This window comes from Schistocerca cancellata, chromosome 8 (assembly GCF_023864275.1).
Source record: "Schistocerca cancellata isolate TAMUIC-IGC-003103 chromosome 8, iqSchCanc2.1, whole genome shotgun sequence".
Classification (NCBI taxonomy): Eukaryota; Metazoa; Arthropoda; class Insecta; order Orthoptera; family Acrididae; genus Schistocerca; species Schistocerca cancellata.
The window spans coordinates 132,049,284-132,065,034 of record NC_064633.1 but is presented as its reverse complement, the minus strand read 5'-3'; the positions used below and the strand labels follow the sequence as shown (position 1 = coordinate 132,065,034).

General features: G+C 39.8%; 1 protein-coding gene across 1 annotated transcript in view; it reads right to left on the bottom strand.

Annotated features, from left to right (window-relative positions):
* Positions 1 to 15,751, bottom strand: part of LOC126094822 (G kinase-anchoring protein 1-like) — a 72,358-nt gene that overhangs the window by 47,901 nt on the left and 8,706 nt on the right. The window contains exon 2 of the mRNA XM_049909402.1: positions 7,759 to 7,905. Within this exon, the coding sequence (XP_049765359.1) occupies positions 7,759 to 7,905 (147 nt within the window). The remainder of the gene's footprint in view (positions 1 to 7,758; positions 7,906 to 15,751) is intronic.

Sequence of the window (15,751 nt, the reverse complement as noted above, 5' to 3'; positions counted from 1 at the left end):
CTTCCTGAAGTGACCAACATGGAGCATGTTCTAGATGTCTGTGAGCGGAGAGGGAGAGAATGATAGGAAAATGGTAACTGTCACAAAGATCGCCATGGGCACACCACTGTAAGATAATTGGGCTGCAAACTGCGAGACCAATAGCTGAAAACGTTTTGTGGGCTGCACTGAAATGGGGTGCAGCTCTAGCACTGAGTAGGCAGACATCCAATTCCGAAAGGAGGTGATATAGTACTTGGCCCCTGTTTGATATAGTGTCACCTCTCCACAGAGAATTATGGGCATTAACATACCCCAATAAGAGGAAAGGGGTAGGGAGCAGTGCTACTATCTGTAACAGCTCACGATAATGGAAACATCTTCTGGGGGTAGTTAAACATTACATACTGTCATCCAAACTGACAGGCAGACACTAACGGTCACAGCCTCTAGTGCAGCAGTAAGTGGCACCTGCTCACTGAAAATATCAGAGCATATGACCCCAGCAGACAGCCTCTTGACATTAATGTGATTAGTACAGTGGGGTTGGTAGTTCTTCAGAGCTGGGAGGTGTGTTGGCGTAAACAGTGTTTCCTGAAGAATTATGCCAATTAAGGAGTAAGTAGCCATTAAATGACAGAGTTTGGTCAAATGGTGCTAGTAGCCATTACAGTTCGACTGAAGGAGCATTGGTGTCAGGACTGTGAAAGTGGCGAATGCAAAATATGGGTGTGATTACTTTGCTACTAGGTCGTAGTCCACCTGATAGCGCAATCGATCATCCATGTGGACAGGCTAGACTGCTGCAGGGCTGGGTAGCAGAACATTCGAAGCTTCAGAAAGTAGTTTACCTTTCTGCTTATCCTTCTAAGACTTCAATTTCTGTGAAGATTTCCCCCTTTTATCTTCTGGAAGCGAATAGGACTGTACTTTTCTTTGGTCCCAGCCTGTAGCTGTTGGTCCTTGTCTTCAGAGGGGGGCACCTTGACAGGTGTCTTCATCCCTGATGGCAGAGAATGACTAGGCACCTCTGGCCACCCCAATGGAGTAGGAACCACTGGTGCTATAGGTGTAGGGTATGAGGGAGCTGACGCTACTTGCCACAACTACAGGGCAGGTCCTGGAATATGACCAAGGCCTGGAGGTGTCATGTGACACACACTCATCGTGTAAGGTGTGGACTGTGACACGACAGTTGCAAAATCGGAGACCATATTAGTTGGATGAAGTCTTTCAAACTTTTTCCTTGCATCTTGGTAAGACAGGTGGTCAAGGGTTTTATGCTCTTGAATTTCCTTCTCCCTCTTGAACAATAAGCATTGCGGTGATCGGGGAGGGTGCAGTTCCAGACAGTTGACACACTGAGGGAGTTGGTCACAAGGCCTGATTTTATGGGACACCTGTCCACATGCCCTACAGATAGCCTCATTAGAACAGTAGGCGGACATGTGTCCAAACCTTAGGCAATTAAAACATCTCATCGGAGGAGGAAAGTAAGGCCTCACGTCACACCTATAAGCCATGACCTTAACCTTCTCAGGCAAAATGTTGCCATTGAAGGGTAGGATAAAAGCTCCATCATCTACTCTATTATCTACATCTACATCCATACTCCGCAAGCCACCTGACGGTGTGTGCCGGAGGGTACTTTGAGTACCTCTATCAGTTCTCCCTTCTATTCAAGTATCATATTGTTCGTGGAAAGAAAGATTGTCGGCATGCCTCTGTGTGGGCTCTAATCTCTCTGATTTTATCCTCATGGTCTCTTCGCAAGATATATGTAGGAGGGAGCAATATACCGCTTGATTCCTCGGTGAAGGTATATTCTCGAAACTTCAACAAAAGCCCGCACTGAGCGTCTCTCCTGCAGAGTCTTCCACTGGAGTTTATCTATCATCTCCGTAGCACTTTCGCGATTACTAAATGATCCTGTAACGAAGCGTGTCGATCTCCGTTGGATCTTCTCTATCTCTTCTATCAACCCTATCTGGTATAGATCCCACACTGGTGAGCAATATTCAAGCAATGGGTGAACAAGTGTACCGTAACCTACTTCCTTTGTTTTCAGATTGCATTTCCTTAGGATTCTTCCAATGAATCTCAGTCTGGCATCTACTTTACCGACGATCAACTTTATATGATCATTCCATTTTAAATCGCTCCTAATGCCTACTCCCAGATAATTTATGGAATTAACTGTTTCTAGTTGCTGACCTGCTATATTGTAGCTAAATGATAAAGGATCTTTCTTTCTCTGTAATCCCAGCACATTACACTTGTCTACATTGAGATTCAATTGCCATTCCCTGCACAATGCGTCAATTCGTTGAGAACCTTCTGCATTTCAGTACAATTTTCCATTGTTACAACCTCTCGATATACCACAGCATCATCCGGAAAAAGCCTCAGTGTACTTTTGATGTTATCCACAAGGTCATTTATGTATATTGTGAATAGCAACAGTCCTACGACACTCCCCTGCGGCACACCTGAAATCACTCTTACTTCGGAAGACTTCTCTCCATTGAGAATAACATGCTGCATTCTGTTATCTAGGAACTCTTCAATCCAATCACACAATTGGTCTGATAGTCCATATGCTCTTACTTTGTTCATTAAACGACTGTGGGGAACTGTATCAAACGCCTTGCGGAAGTCAAGAAACAAGGCACCTACCTGGGAACCCGTGTCTATGGCCCTCTGAGTCTCGTGGACGAATAGTGCGAGCTGGGTTTCACACGACCGTCTTTTTCGAAACCCATGCTGATTCCTACAGAGTAGATTTCTAGTCTCCAGAAAAGTAATTATAATCAAACATAATACGTGTTCCAAAATTCTACAACCGATTGACGTTAGAGATATAGGTCTATAGTTCTGCACATCTGTTCGACGTCCCTTCTTGAAAATGGGGATGACCTGTGCCCTTTTCCAATCCTTTGGAATGCTACACTCTTCTAGAGACCTACGGTACACCGCTGCAAGAAGGGGGCCGAGTTCCTTCACGTACTCTGTGTAAAATCGAACTGGCATCCCATCACGCCCAGCGGCCTTTCCTCTTTTGAGCGATTTTAATTGTTTTTCTATCCCACTGTCATCTATTTCGATATCTACCATTTTGTCATCTGTGTGACAATATAGAGAAGGAACTACAGTGCAGTCTTCCTCTGTGAAACAGCTTTGGAAAAAGACATTTAGTATTTCGGCCTTTAGTCTGTCATCCTCTGTTTCAGTACGATTTTGGTCACAGAGTGTTTGGACATTTTGTTTTGATCCACCTAACGCTTTGACATAAGACCAAAATTTCTTAGGATTTTCTGCCAAATCAGTACATAGAACTTTACTTTCAAATTCATCGAACGCCTCTCGCATAGCCCTCCTCACACTACATTTCGCTTCACGTAATTTTTGTTTGTCTGCAAGGCTTTGGCTATGTTTATGTTTGTTGTGAAGATCCCTCTGCTTCCGCAGCAGTTTTCTGACTCAGTTGTTGTACCACGGTGGCTCTTTCCCATCTCCTACGATGTAATCTAATGCATATTGTACGATGGTTTTGAACTTTGTCCACTGATCCTCAACACTATCTATACTTGAGACAAAACTTTTGTGTTGAGCCGTCAAGTACTCTGAAATCTGCTTTTTGTCACTTTTGCTAAACAGAAAAATCTCCCAACCATTTTTAATATTTCTATTTACGGCTGAAATTATCGATGCAGCAACCGCTTTATGATCGCTGATTCCCTGTTCTGTGTTAACTGTTTCAAATAGTTCGGGTCTGTTTGTCACCAGAAGGTCTAATATATCCCTTCTGGATGCAGTGAACAAAATGGACTCCACGACACGTCAGGTTAGTACACAGCTCTTCACTGATTTGTAGCATTAGATCCCAATGGAAGATAATACCTTGGATTCCACTGAGCTTGTTATGAGGAGAAATGGTGACTGGTACATCTCCTAACTTGACCCAGGTCTGAAGTGCTCGTGATTGGTTGGCATGTGGTGTTTTGATCAGCAAAGATTCATTTCTCACCTCTATTGACGCAGCCTTCCCAAATCGATCTTCAATATTTTCAATGAAAAACATTGGCTTTATTGAAGTGAAATGGCCACTGTCAGTGCAGGAACAAGCCAAGAACTTGGCAAACTGTCCACGCCCATTTCTCAGAGCTGACTCTCGTCTTGAGTCATGGTCAATGATGAAAACACTGTAGGATTGTAAACTTCTGCATTAAAATCACTGATCCTGACTGATGAGATGGCTGTGTTGGCAAGGCCACTATTAAGTTTGGTCCGTTTCATTGCGGATCATCTGCACCGATGCCACTCACTCCGACTGGAGGTCCTCCCCACGGTCACCACCCCACCCAGGCAAAGGCCACCTGGCACAGTAGATGATGTACGGAGTCCTGGTACCCCAAAGAGGAGAGGCTGACATGGGGAGGTCACAGCTCAGGCATCAGCAGTACGATATCTCCGTTGTCAGGGGGCTAACACAGAGAAGGTACATGACAATCTCACTATGACGGACCGGCTACTGAACTGGATTGGTTGGTCCAGAAGGTAACAGTGCACAGTAGAGAAGTAATGCACCATAGTAAGGCAACCTTCCTCAAATGGCCCACACTTAAAAAAACTTGATCCAATAAAAATGACTGCTATTAGTCACCTCTTGAGAAAGGCAACGAAGGGCCATGGGTCTATTCTAGCCCCTGACACGACAGGGGGACAGGGGATAGGAAGCTGGGATGTATATACGATTTCCATGAATACTCAGCAAATGTGAAGCATTGCTGGGTTTGCTAGTAACATTATAAAGTAATCACTTATTTATCCCATGTTGGAATACTGCTTAACTGTATGGGACTCAAAATAAATATGAATAACTGAATTTATAAATAGAAGGGAAGCACAAATGGTCGTTGGTTAGTCTGACTCACTGGACAGAAGCTATTAAAGATAGATGTAAAATATCTCACAGAAAGCCCACTTACAAAGTTTGTGCAGTATTGGCTGCCATCTGGTCGGCCGCACTTTAAAATACACATGCCGCCAACCATACTGCTGTGTTTCCTACAGCCTCCAGTGTGGCATGAGAGTGTTGCCTCGAATGCTTATGCTGCTACCAATGATATGCCCAGAGGGGTGAAGGAAAAAGACTGGCGAGATTTAGGGAATGGAGTGAGTTCGTGAAAATTGCCCACAATCCGAGACAGGGGAGACCTATCACACGGGAACAGAAGGAAAGACTTCTTTCCTTCTCATCGCGTCCAGTAAATCTGCCCTGGCCCAGGGCCTGGGAGACTTTTCTGAACCTTCTCCACTTGCCAAATTTCACCAGTCCTCCCCCTGCTGCTTGGTGTTTAGGTTTTTCTATCTATCCAATTATGTTATATTTTCAAAATGTTTTTGCACTGATGTAACATTATAAACAAGCAGTACCGGATATAAGGTTCTGTTTACAATAAAATTTGCTTCAGAACCTTGTATTTTTATTCTGGAAATTATCTTGTTTATGTCATTTGAAACATACTGTACTCTAAATCACAAATAAGACATTTTGGATAACACTGATACCAAGTATTGCAACAGGAGAGTTACGTGTGTTGATTTTCTAATATGTTTTGTGAAAACTGAATTTATAAATTACTTGTACCATATATTTCAACTGGGCACTGCAAGGGGTCAGATGGTTTTGTCAAATTACAAATCTTTATTCAAATGGTTGTTTTCTGGGAAAATATTGTTTGTTTATATATCCCTGAACAATTGAAATAGTTTTACATGATTCATAATATAAATTGTCCGTTTTCACATTGTATCAGCAGTAAATCAAGCAAACTTCCAATACTGCCTCTACGGCCAAGAGTACTAGCCAAAATATTAAGATTTGTACGTTCTTACTAAACACTGTACAACACAACACCACCACTGTTACACTGTGAACAACATTCTATGAAAATGCATGTAACATAAACTAAAAGACTGATGTAAGGCAGTGAGTGTTGTACAATCAATTGCAGTTGAGTACAGTTACAATACAATCTGTATGGAGTTTTGAGAGGAAAGTGGAGATAGTGAAATTTTAAACTGTGAAATAACATTTTTAAATTGATTCATTACTTAAACTGCAACCTTATGATACATGACAGGACTTTTTACAGCTAGTTAAGAAACCTGACTCCAGTTTTGAAGGACTACCTAGATAAGATGACACCAACATCTACACCAGTCATTAGGATACATAATACTATCATTTCTTTGGGCAATTCTGTGTAAACTGTAATTTTAATAAATATATAAGAGTAACGCACATCTTTTGTTAAGTGCAATTAGCTCACCATAGGAGTGAGTGAATGCACTTTATTATTCAGAGGACATGTTCATTTCAGTTCGTCAGCAAATGAGGAGATGGGAAGCCTACGAAGTTATGTCAGGAGTTAGGAAGTTACTAAGTGACTATTTAATTCATGATTCAGAAGCATGAGTATGGCCACACGTCTCACTTCCTTCTTCCTTCTCATGTATGGTGGGTTGCCTGCCTGCCTGCCTGCCTCCCCCCCCCCCCCCCCCCCCGCAAAAAAAAGCTTTCTCAGCCTATCAAATTTACCATCTACGCTCCCCTTCCAAATGAAACCCATGGAACTGAAATCTAGTAGTATTTTCATTTATCTTTGTGTGTAAGTTGTAGTGGCAGTTTTAATATTTATGAATGTAATTTTTATTTCTGTCAAGTTAATTGCCTTTCTGCCATGCAAAATTCCATACGTAAAATTACATTCACATTTTCCAGTATGTACAGAACAAGAAATGCATGTAATGACAAATTTTTGCTTGTTTGCATTACAGTAAAGTTATTATAGGCCTATGTGGGAGCATATATGCACATCTGCCACATGGAGTAGCTTGAAACTGTGAAACAACTCAGCTCAGCCAGTTTTGTATAGTCAAAAAATATTTCACCTCATATCAACGTAAGTATTACCAAAACATAATAAATGCATAGAAAGTTTACTGTTTAATAGTATCAGGAAAAAATTTCTGGGTAGCTTGCAGTGAGTAACGTTCACAATTTGGTTGAGGCGAAACAGTGAGTAATGAAAACTAGTCAACACCTGGTAAAGACAAGTATGGAAGTAGTTATAATATGGTGCAGAGATGACATCTGACAACTCAGCTACCAACCCACAACTTGTAAACCATCAATTTCGCCGAGAAAATAGGAAAGATTACGTCTATTGCAATTAACCATTTTTGTTTTCTTTTTACGTATTGCCCGTCTAAAACTGCATTAATTTATTTCAACACCCATTACACAACCAGTGTATCCCCTACCTGTTCCACATTAATTACTTGACTTGGTTTGTTAGTACTTCTACAATAAATTGTCTCCCATGCTGCAATAACCAAAACTTCACAAATTTCCCCTACTTAAATTATTATTAAGTATTCTTAGTTTCCAATTATTTTGTCACTGGTGGGAAGCAACTGAACTAAGCCTATGACAAAACACAATCCTCCCCTCATCTTTCCCCTTTTTATGAAGATGCTGACCTGCATACACTCCGCCACTATCATGTAAATATTATGGCCTTGCAAAGAAAAACGTGATTAGATGATAGAAACTTAGGCAATAAAGGCCACAAGCTTAAGCTTGTGACTAACTTTTTTAATATGACAGTGAAGCAACAAGTGTATTAAGATATTTAACAAAAATTAATTTTTTCCCCCCTTGACAGTCCCTTTATGGACTAATGAATTCATTCTACTTCATTATACACTTACCTCTGAATCTTTTTGTTTCCACTGATCCCACTGATTGTCTTGTGTAGCAGATTTCTTTTTGTTTGTGGAACTTGCTTGCTTGTTTCCGTCCCCCTTGGTAGAAGATTTAGCTTTTGGTTTTGCATTCGCTTTCTGCTGGTTCTGTTGCTGTTTAAATGAAAGACGTGTCATATATCTAAGATTTTTTGCTGTATCATGATAGCCAATTGAAAATAAATAAATAAATAAATCTGTGTCAATCACCGGAATCGTAATTTATTTAATTTAATTAGCAGTCACAATCCTCACAACATAGTCCACAATTGATGAAACTCTTATAAAGGCAAAGAAACCACAGATTTTACAAAGTACAACAAAAGAAGTCAGATTAGAAGATTAAAACAGTCTGGATTGCATTTCTCGGTGCACAAACATCACTTTTCAGGAATGTTCTTATAACCTTGTGGGAAAACTAAACAACCACAACAGATGCATGCAAACAATGTAACCAAGTGCAAATGTACAGTAGACAAAACTTCAGAATTAATAGTAATGGCTGATTTATCTTGATCATATGGGCACAAATATAAACTCAAGAGCTGGCTTACATTCTGAGCTCATGAAAGTGTGAGTTTTTAATTGTGTTTTATTTGTTATTTTACCTGCTTCACATTGTAGATAATTTCTTTAGTATTGTAATAGTCTTAATATTCTATGATGAAATTGCACTAGATTTGACTGAGATCTGTTAATGTACGGCCAGCATACTGACTCACACTCATAATAATAAACTTTGCAGATTCTCACATATTTTTGTGTATGAATATATGCACTGTAACGAATATATGCACAAGTGTCATTTTTTGCCAAACAAGTTAAAATTTGACATTCTGCTGTGGTTTTATTTTTCCCCTCCATGAAATATGCTGTGCCATTTGAATTTCAGTTAGGTGCGATGTGGGCCTTGCATTTTGTTTGCATACGTATGGCTGATGTACCCGGACTTGCACTCGAATGAACGTAGCACATTCCCTTGAGATGACATATTGTTATAGCTGAATAAACACAGCAAATTTCAGAACATTCAATCATTTTAACAAACTTTGGATTATTCTATTGCTATAGTTAATTACTTTGACAAGAATTTTGAAGTTGATTGGAATTGGCAGCTGGTACGAAGGCTGGAAGGGGAAGGATGCAGTCTGACAGATTGTTGGAAGCACCAGAAGGAGGTTTCAGCTGCCAGAGTTGAATGGAGAGGAGCATTACACAAGAGTACCGTAGACGTGAGAAATAAGCAGCAGTAGTTGTCCATGCTCAAGAACTCAGAATATCACTAATGTCAAGAAGACAGAAGTACTGCTGTTAGGTGGTGGTTATGCCAGAGGTGTAGGCTGTCAGTTACAGGAGAAGTTAGGATTGGTGTGTAAGGTCACCAGCTTTTTCAAGTCAAGTGCTGGGCTCAAAGGAGATAGCGGACACAAGGTCTTTTGCATAAAGAACGCACTAAAGATAATCAGGTAGTAATAGTGGTTGGGGCAGAGAACAGGTTGGAGAGAGACAGGGCATGTGACTTGAGTATCATAGCCTTTTCAACTGGTGGCGCACATGTGTACCTCATTCAGCTGTTCATATAGCGGAAATGCTGAGTCACGATAGGCACAACAAAAAGATTCACACAATTATAGCTTTTGGCCATTAAGGCCTTTGTCACCAGTAGACACACATACATGCACACATACACACACTCACGCAAACGCAACTTGCACACACGTCTGCAGTCTCAGAGAACTGAAACCACACTCAGTTCTCTGAGACTGCAGACATGTGTGCAAGTTGTGTTTGCGTAAGTGTGTGTGTGTGTGTGTGTGTGTGTGTGTGTGTGTGTGTGTGTGTGTGTGTGTGTGTGTGTGTGCGCGTGTGTATGTGTGCCCGCTGTTGACACAGGCCTTAATGGCTGAAGGCTATAATTGTGTGAATCTTTTTGTAGTGCATATCGCGACTCAGCATCTCTGCTATACGGTGAGTAGCAACTTTCCTTCTCTGGTATTGTTACATTCCATCCTGGATTTTCCATTGTTTGATTATTCAGCTGTTCCATTGCCGTGACTGGCTTCGCTGTATGGTGAGTTAATGTGGAGCTAGCAATGGTGCACATTGCATTGGTGTTGGTTGGGAGTACCAGATAATGAGGTTTCACTAGGAATGGCCTGCACCACATTAGGACTGGAGAGTGAAGGTTGCTGGAGCTAAAATCTCTATTGCCATGGGTACAAGAAATAGGACTTTTTTTACAATAGGTCATACATAATAAAAGGTCTCTCTAACTAAAATGTGTCTCAACCAGTTCAGAGATTTCTTCAACAGGTACAGAGACAATAGACTGTACCATACTGCAGGACACACACACCATTAATGGTTAAGAAATCTTAATTATCAACTCAACAGAAATATAGATACCTTACCAATCCTACACAGAAAAATAGAATTATAGTCTATTAATACTAACATACAGCAACTACAAATTTATGTTTTGGGATCTGAGAATACCCACAAAGCCATGGTCCACTTTTTCCTAGAATTTTCCTATGCAACTGGTGAGGTCAACACTCAAATGTCTGGACTGGTTGAGTAGTTGACAGGTTCTTATACAGGAATCATTACTGCCTTATTCAATGTGGTGTACTATCCATGTTAACATATTCTTAATAAATAATTAAGTATTACACTTTGGGAATCCTTACACTTTGGGAATCCTCACTATTCAGAGACTTAATCATAGCCATATTTTCTTTTCTATTAGTCTCCAGTAAACACATCTTCTGATGTGCTTTTTAAAGAGGTTCGTATGAGAAATATATCGAATGAGTGTGTAAAAAGTATTGTTCAGTTCACCCAGAATAAACAAGATTTTTCATATTTCATAAAAGTCAGTATTCATCTTAATCCTCTCATTTTGGTAAACTTAGAACTGAATCTTTCTCTTGCTTCTCTGAAGCTGTTCTCAATACACTTCACATTGTTTTAATTTTATTCTGAGACATGTGTATCCTTCTTGAAAAGCTTATTCTTTTATTTACTTCAGTAACACATCTTCTTAAGTCTTACTGCATTACCTCTAATGATTTACTGTAGGTAGACCTCAGAATCAGATCTATTTCCTTTTACATGAGGTTCAGATTTTTTGTGTTAACAACACTGGCTGCCTCTGCTGATCCACTGTGGATATGGGATAGTGGCCTGTCAAATATTTACCAAGGAAAATCACCAAACTGGTATATGTTTTGAGAAGTTATTTTATTTAGACAATCATGTTGAGGGTTAAATAAATGCTCTGTTTGTAGTGTATTAACCTATGTATTAGGTATCTCTGACTAACAATGTAAATAAAGTTGTAAGAATGATACATGTTGTGCTGTCAGTTATATTATGATACATAAAATGGTGCAAAAAACCAGGACAGCTGTGACTAGTGGTGAAGGAACCAGCTGCTAGACAGAAAAGGAAAGAAGGAAACAACTTCTGCTAGTTTCACGTCTTTGAAATGAAGTAAGAGCAGAGAGAGCCTGTAGCAGGGCAGCCATAATTACATTACTTCATCACCCCCATTTGACTATTATGTTTTTCCATATTAATGGATGTGCATATTAACTCACATTCATTAACAAAGATTGAGTAATACATGCAAGGATACTGAGTACTGACAGAAGAACAGTTAACTACAATACACTTAGGTCCTGAACCTAGAATACAGAAGGATCTGCAAAGAGAAGCCAGGCTATGAGAAAAATTGCAAAATGGTTTTATGAAAAGATGGAAGAAAGAATATTTGTTAGAATTAAGAAACTTTCATGACGTACAGCATCCTCACAAGGAACCATTTAAATGTAGGGTGGGAGACACTGTGCTCTTATGAGAGGATAAGCAACCAAGATATATGTGGAAGAGTGCCCGCATTATGGAAACAAGAGCAGGGAATGATGGAATGGTACAGACCTTAAGTCTTTAAACTCCAGATGGAAGAAATATTACTTGGCAGCTGCAACTTATTCCACTGGAGATCGACCACAGTGGAGAGGATGTTGAAGACAAATAAATACTCTGTTTGTAGTGTATTAATCTTTGTACTATATATCTCTGATTAGTAACATAAATAAAGCTGTAAGAATGATATACGTTGTCCTGTCGGTTATTATATGATACATAAAAAAAAAAAAAAAACCAGTTTCAGCATGTCCATAATGCCATCATCAGGCTCCTAAGCACTCCATGTATAGACAAGCAGATATATTTATATGTATATACTGGAGTCAAAGCTTTTGACAATGTTGACTGGAATACTCTCTTTCAAATTCTGAAGGTGGCAGGGGTAAAATACAGGGAGCGAAAGGCTATTTACAATTTGTACAGAAACCAGATGGCAGTTTTAAGAGTCGAGGGGCATGAAAGGGAAGCAGTGGTTGGGAAAGGAGTGAGACAGGGTTGTAGCCTCTCCCCGATGTTATTCAATCTGTATATTGAGCAAGCAGTAAAGGAAACAAAAGAAAAATTCGGAGTAGGTATTAAAATTCATGGAGAAGAAGTAAAAACTTTGAGGTTCGCCGATGACATTGTAATTCTGTCAGAGACAGCAAAGGACTTGGAAGAGCAGTTGAACGGAATGGACAGTGTCTTGAAAGGAGGATATAAGATGAACATCAACAAAAGCAAAACGAGGATAATGGAATGTAGTCAAATTAAGTCGGGTGATGCTGAGGGAATTAGATTAGGAAATGAGACACTTAAAGTAGTAAAGGAGTTTTGCTATTTAGGGAGTAAAATAACCGATGATGGTCGAAGTAGAGAGGATATAAAATGTAGACTGGCAATGGCAAGGAAAGCGTTTCTCAAGAAGAGAAATTTGTTAACATCGAATATAGATTTAGGTGTCAGGAAGTCGTTTCTGAAAGTATTTGTATGGAGTGTAGCCCTGTATGGAAGTGAAACATGGACGATAACTAGTTTGGACAAGAAGAGAATAGAAGCTTTCGAAATGTGGTGCTACAGAAGAATGCTGAAGATAAGGTGGGTAGATCACGTAACTAATGAGGAGGTATTGAATAGGATTGGGGAGAAGAGAAGTTTGTGGCACAACTTGACTAGAAGAAGGGATCGGTTGGTAGGACATGTTCTGAGGCATCGAGGGATCACAAATTTAGCATTGGAGGGCAGCGTGGAGGGTAAAAATCGTAGAGGGAGACCAAGAGATCAATACACTAAGCAGATTCAGAAGGATGTAGGTTGCAGTAGGTACTGGGAGATGAAGAAGCTTGCACAGGATAGAGTAGCATGGAGAGCTGCATCAAACAAGTCTCAGGACCGAAGACCACAACAACAACAACAACATACTGGAGTCATCAGTATCTGGATTCTGTGAATTCATTTTTTGACTCTTGAATTAAAAGACTTGACAACAACTGAGACTTTCTCGGACGGCATGTGTGTTCTGTTGTTGTATCCACAGTATCCAAAGTATGCATGGTATCCAGATTTTGGTGGCTCCTTTACGCAAGTATTGATATATCTGGTTGTCTAGATATGGAGTGCATGGGAGCCTGAAGATAGTGTTATTGAGATGCTGAAACTGGTTGTCTAAATAAAATAACTTCTCAAAACAAATGGATGTTTGTCGATTTTCCTGGGTAAATGCTGGCTACCTGTCATTACTGAGTTTGTACTTTACATATAGTACTGGAAAACAGCTTTCAGTAAAAATAACAGAAGCTTTAAGTATACAGTGTATTTATCACACAAACTGTGTGTGCTACAAACATCATGGCGATCATCCCTTGTACAGTTAAATAAATTTTTGCACTGCATCTTTGCTAGCGATTAAATTTCTTTCACATATTTGTGCTCTTCATTTCATTCTTAACACTTACCGACATGCCTCATGATCTGACAATCCATTAGTAATTGCTTCCACACTGAATGAAACATCAACGAAAATATACATTGCTGTGGTGCATTCTCCCCATATCCTTGTAGTAAAAGTCACAGTTTGGAACACATTAAATGAGGAAGGGAGAAGCTGCAACCCTGTAGCATGCCATATACAGGCAATACAGAAGCTCACACAAGATTTGAATCCCTTTTAAAGATTCAGCTCTTATCATCAAAAAGGCTACATTTGAGACATATTAATGTTGCATGTCTATTCATAATTGCAGAATAAAAGTCCTCAATGAAACGGGGCTCTCAGTGGGTTGATGTGTTATGTTGATAATACAATCCAATATATCCAGAAAGGTAAGAAAGATGTATATAGCATCCTTTCTGGATAGCTGAAAATAATTTTAAGAGATTTCCTCTCAGTGCCCTGCAATTTGAAAAGTGGATCTAGAAAGAGGAAATAGTTAATGGAATTTAAAGAGTTCTTGCCATGTCTGTTAGTGTGTCAATGTATATTTCACCTGCCACTCAAGACAAAAGCCTTCTTGGGGTCTGTTAAAGATGACCTAGGACTCTGAAAACAAGGAATATACTGTTCCCATGACAGTGTGGGGAAATGTATGTAGGTCAGATCACACAGACGTGACAGGAAAGATGTTTGGAGCACAAGTGTCAAACAAGGAACAACAACAATCAGTTGTGGTAGAGCACTGCCTCTCCAATAGACATACTAAGTTTATGATAGCACATACTTGTTAAAACAAGCAAACATATCCTTGGATTGGGTTTTAAAAGAATCTGTAGAGATCTGGCTACATGATGAGCTGATAAACACAGTGGTTCAACTTAGGGAGACTCAAAGCACAACAACAGCCGATGGGAAGGTCCATTCATGTCATGCCAACCCAAGAGTTTACATCACACTCCTTCGATGCATCTCCTTTACTCCAGCAACTTTCAGACCGTCTCACTGCTGGCACAAACACTGAGGACAGCCACTCTTATCCTGGCCTTGAACTCCCCCCTCCACCTCAACAGTTGGGCTGCCCACAGGTACTGCAGACCCAAGCTCGACAGCGGGCAGGAAGGGGTTATGTAAAATGGCGTCCAGCAGAAGATACATAAGTCATCAGGACCACATGAAGATGGCAACAGGTCAATTTGTCAAAACAATGCATCATCTGGAAGATACCTGAATACCCAAGAACATTTCAAATCATCATTCACTGGGAAAGTATAAACCCACACTACATTTATCTTTGGCAACTCAACAATTTAACATCCACATGTGTGAGAGGTACTGACATTTCTTCCTCATTATCGGGCATTTGAGCTATTACAAACAGAACCAAAGTTCATTCTTCTTCAAGAAGTTTCTTACAAGACTATATTTTCCACACATCTCAGCACATCTCCAGGTATAGCTGCAAAGAATTATGAACACAATCATCCTTCGCCAATTTCAACCATAGAGAACTGCTATGCATCAAACAATGCAATTGAAATAGGTAACCTTTGTGACTGCCAATATAAATCAAACAGAAACATAAACCTTATCTTGATCAAATTGCCTGCTTTTAGACTGACATTGGTGAAGGAACATCAAACCCATTGTTTGGAACAGAAATAGGTCAAGTTTAAAAAAATGAAGTTCATGTGGCACAAAATGTGAACTTGCTCCCGATAACTTCAACATATTATGAAATATTAACCGTTCTCAAAATACCAATAGAGGCTAATCAAAATGTACAAGGAAGGTATTGCTGTTGTGCTCGAATTTGCTCTTTAGCCTTGTCTAGTTTTCACTTAAATCATGAGGGATGAAGTACATCCACGAAGAAACCACATCACAGTTAATCAAAACTGGATTTTTTTTTCATATTTGTGGTCTACATGTGCACTTTACCAACCAACTCCCCCCCCCCCCCCCCCTCTCGTGTGTATGAAATTTTTCCTTATGGCATATATTAATAAAACTTTATGACATATTTCAAACAAAAATATAATTGTCCTTCAAAACTACTATATTGTCCTCCCCTTTTTTTCAAATGTCTTAAACAATAATATACTGCCAAGGGGTGAC